The sequence below is a fragment of the Cariama cristata genome, unplaced genomic scaffold (assembly GCF_000690535.1).
Source record: "Cariama cristata isolate BGI_N322 unplaced genomic scaffold, ASM69053v1 scaffold40742, whole genome shotgun sequence".
In the NCBI taxonomy this organism is placed as follows: domain Eukaryota; kingdom Metazoa; phylum Chordata; class Aves; order Cariamiformes; family Cariamidae; genus Cariama; species Cariama cristata.
The window spans coordinates 18,464-21,506 of record NW_009604022.1 but is presented as its reverse complement, the minus strand read 5'-3'; the positions used below and the strand labels follow the sequence as shown (position 1 = coordinate 21,506).

Below are 3,043 nucleotides of genomic sequence, written 5' to 3'. Positions count from 1 at the left end.
TCCTGCTGACCAGCTTGTCTGCATGCTGCCTTCACAGGTTTTTCACTGCCACTTTAACAGCAACTTCTTCCCTCTGTTCCTGGAGCACCTGCTGTCAGATCAGATCTCTGTCTCTACTGGATCCTTCCTGCTCGGTGAGTCTCATGTGGGACTGGGGGGAGCAGCCGGGTTAGGACCTGGCCTGAGTCTGGATTCACTCTTCCCAAACACCATCTGGGGAGAGGTGTGCTCACATGCAGGTCTCTGGGCTGTAAGATTCACACATACACACACCCCATGTGCTTCCCTGTGACCTCCGAGACATCCTTCCTGGGCACAGAGGTGACTTGGAGCCTTTTCTCGTGATGACGAGCCCAATGCATTGGACTCTGGTCTCCTCCGTGGAGGAGGTATTGCTCTGAGCATTAGTGACTGCAGATAGTGTCCCCAGGCTGTAGCAGGGAACACAGCCCTGGATGTAATCCCTTTCCGTCTGTGGCGTACGGACCATTTCCAGGCTGCCACAGATATGTGGGCAGTCGTCCTAGAGTTACCCTGGGAGGGTTCTGTGTGGGCCAGGTCTGGTCATGCTATGCTGTCCATCTCATTTCTGCTCCAGGGCTGAGACCCAGCCCCTGTGTGACACTGGGCAAGTCTTTTCTTCCTTCCTGCTCACGAGGTTGATGGAAGAAGGCCTCCCTCTGTAGGAAGAGTGTGCGCTGTGCCACAAAGCCACTAAGCCACTGAGTAAATTTGCTGCAGCCTTGTGTCTGTGCATGGGGGCTGTTCTGTACTGTGTGTCCTACAACCCTGGAGGTGATAGCCAGCCTTGTTCTCTCTCTCTCTCTCTCTCTCTCTGTATCAGTCCTGGAGGCATGGTGGATACTGAAACTCCCTCAAGCTATTTGTGCCTCTGTCTCTGCTCAGGTGTTTCCTACATTGCCCCCCATCTCAACAACCTGTACTTCCTGTCCCTCTGCCGCCGCTGTGGGGTTTACGCTGTGGTGCGAGGACTCTTCTTCCTGAAGCTGACTCTCAGCATTGTTATGCTCCTGGCCGGACCTGATCAGGTGTATCTGCTCTGCATCTTCATTGCCAGGTAGGCAGACAGCACTCGCTTCCCCTGCCCTCTGCAACTGGGGAAGGGAAATGACTTGTCTCTGTTTTACGGAGAGGAGTGGGAGGCAGGGAACAGTAGCCAGGGTCACACAGAAGCCATGTGGCGCCCAGCTCTGACAGCACCCAAGCATGGGATGGGTCACTGCAGAATCCACTGGCTGTGCCTGCAGCAGGGTGAGGGAGGCAGGGGTGTGCAGGAGGACAGAGACCAGGCAGGGCTGGTGGCCCCCTGCAGCAGCCTCTCCCAGCTGCTGAGCTGAGCTCCTCTCGTCCTCTGCAGCCTGCCTGGGGTGATAGCCCTCAGTGTGTGCTGCGGCTGCCTGTTAGCCACTGGCCCAGCGTCTCCTGTCCGCAGGGCTGTCTGTGTGGCAGGTCAGGACTGATCCAAGGTATCGCTGCATGGTACGCAGTGACTTATTGCTAGCAGCGTTCCCCTCCTGTAACCAGGGCTTCTGAAATTCCTATTTTAAGTGCGAGTGAACCTTTCTCACCCTCTCTCCATTTTCTCTGATCTCTCGCCTACTCCCATCATTTCTTGATGCCCCTATTCAGTGCTTTGTCTGTTGTTCTGCAGCAACCGGGTGTTCACAGAAGGGACCTGTAAGTTGCTCAACCTGGTGGTCACTGACTTGGTGGATGAGGATCTCGTCCTGAACCGCAGGAAGCAGGCAGCCTCAGCGCTGCTCTTTGGGATGGTGGCTCTGGTCACCAAGCCGGGCCAGACCTTCGCCCCTCTGATTGGCACCTGGCTGCTCTGCGCGTACACAGGTAAGGATGCTCCTGGGGATAGCAGTGGGGCAGGAGAGGGCAGACCTGTGAGTTCGGTGTCCTCCGTGATGTCCCGTGCCCCAGGTGGGTGCAGAGCGCTCTTCCAGTTGCTAAGCCACGCCTGGTCTCTGCATCTCCAAGGCCAGTCACTCAGAGAGAACGGACAAGGGTCCATCTCCGCTGTCCCTGGTCTCACAAACTCTTCTCTGACACCAGGCTATGACATCTTCCAGCGCAACCCCTTGAGCAACGTGATGAGTGCCCAGCCGAAGCTGGAGTCTGCTGCAGCCTTGGAGCCAACTCTTCGCCAGGGCTGCTTTTACCTCCTCGTCTTTGTTCCCATCACATGTGCGCTGTTGCAGCTCCTCACCTGGTCTCAGTTCAGCTTGCACGGGAAGCGTCTGCAGATGGTGAAGGCTCAGCGCCAAAGTCTGATGCAAGGCCAAGCACCAGAGGTCAAAATGATCTAGGGGCGCCTGAGCCCCTGAGGTGTTGCTGGTTCCAGGCTGGTGCAGGACTGCAGGCTAAGCGCAGCGATGGTGGGCTGAGAAACCCCGATGTTTACGGTTCAACTGTGAAATGCTGTAATGGTAATGTTTACTCATTCCAGGAGGTGGTTGCTGGGGAAGGCAGACAAGTTCAGCATGAGAGGCCTGGGATAGATCGCTTGGCCACAGGAGCAACACCACTTTATCCTAGCCTGTCCCAGGGAGGAGAGGGCTGCGCATCCCAGCAGGGAGGTGCTGGGTTGCAGCGTCTGCTGGGGACAGACACATCCCCGGTGCAGTCCTCTGGCCTGGGCATGGCCCTGGGGAGCCGCAGCCTCTCTGGCTGAGCAGGAGGAGACTGCACAGGGGGTCTGTCCATGCTAGAGCCCTGCAGCTTTGGGGAGTGGAGTGCAAGGCTCCTGAGGGACCAAGTGACTGAGGGGGTGATTGCAGGACAGCAGGAGCAGGGATGAGAGGACCCTGAAGGCCTTTCCCAGTAGCTGGTACAAGCCCTCCCACATATAGTGCTATGGTTCTTGGACCAAATCCGCTCTTAGGCATTCTTGTTCCCAGGACAATATCCTGCACAGCCAGGGTCTGCCTGCTGTGCTTGTTTTATGCTGAGGCTCTCTTCTTCGTGGCCTTGCAGAGGGAGTTGCTAGGCTGGGAAAGGCACTGGGCTAGAACTG

At 56.9% G+C, this 3,043-nt stretch overlaps 1 protein-coding gene across 1 annotated transcript in view; it reads left to right on the top strand.

Annotated features, from left to right (window-relative positions):
- The window catches only part of TMEM180 (transmembrane protein 180), a 6,613-nt gene extending 4,089 nt beyond the window's left edge, over positions 1 to 2,524 (top strand). Inside the window, exons 5-8 of the mRNA XM_009695417.1 lie at positions 38 to 134; positions 907 to 1,078; positions 1,673 to 1,866; positions 2,083 to 2,524. Coding sequence (XP_009693719.1) covers positions 38 to 134; positions 907 to 1,078; positions 1,673 to 1,866; positions 2,083 to 2,336 — 717 coding nt within the window. The 3' untranslated portion in view covers positions 2,337 to 2,524. The remainder of the gene's footprint in view (positions 1 to 37; positions 135 to 906; positions 1,079 to 1,672; positions 1,867 to 2,082) is intronic.
- Positions 2,525 to 3,043: the final 519 nt, after the last annotated feature.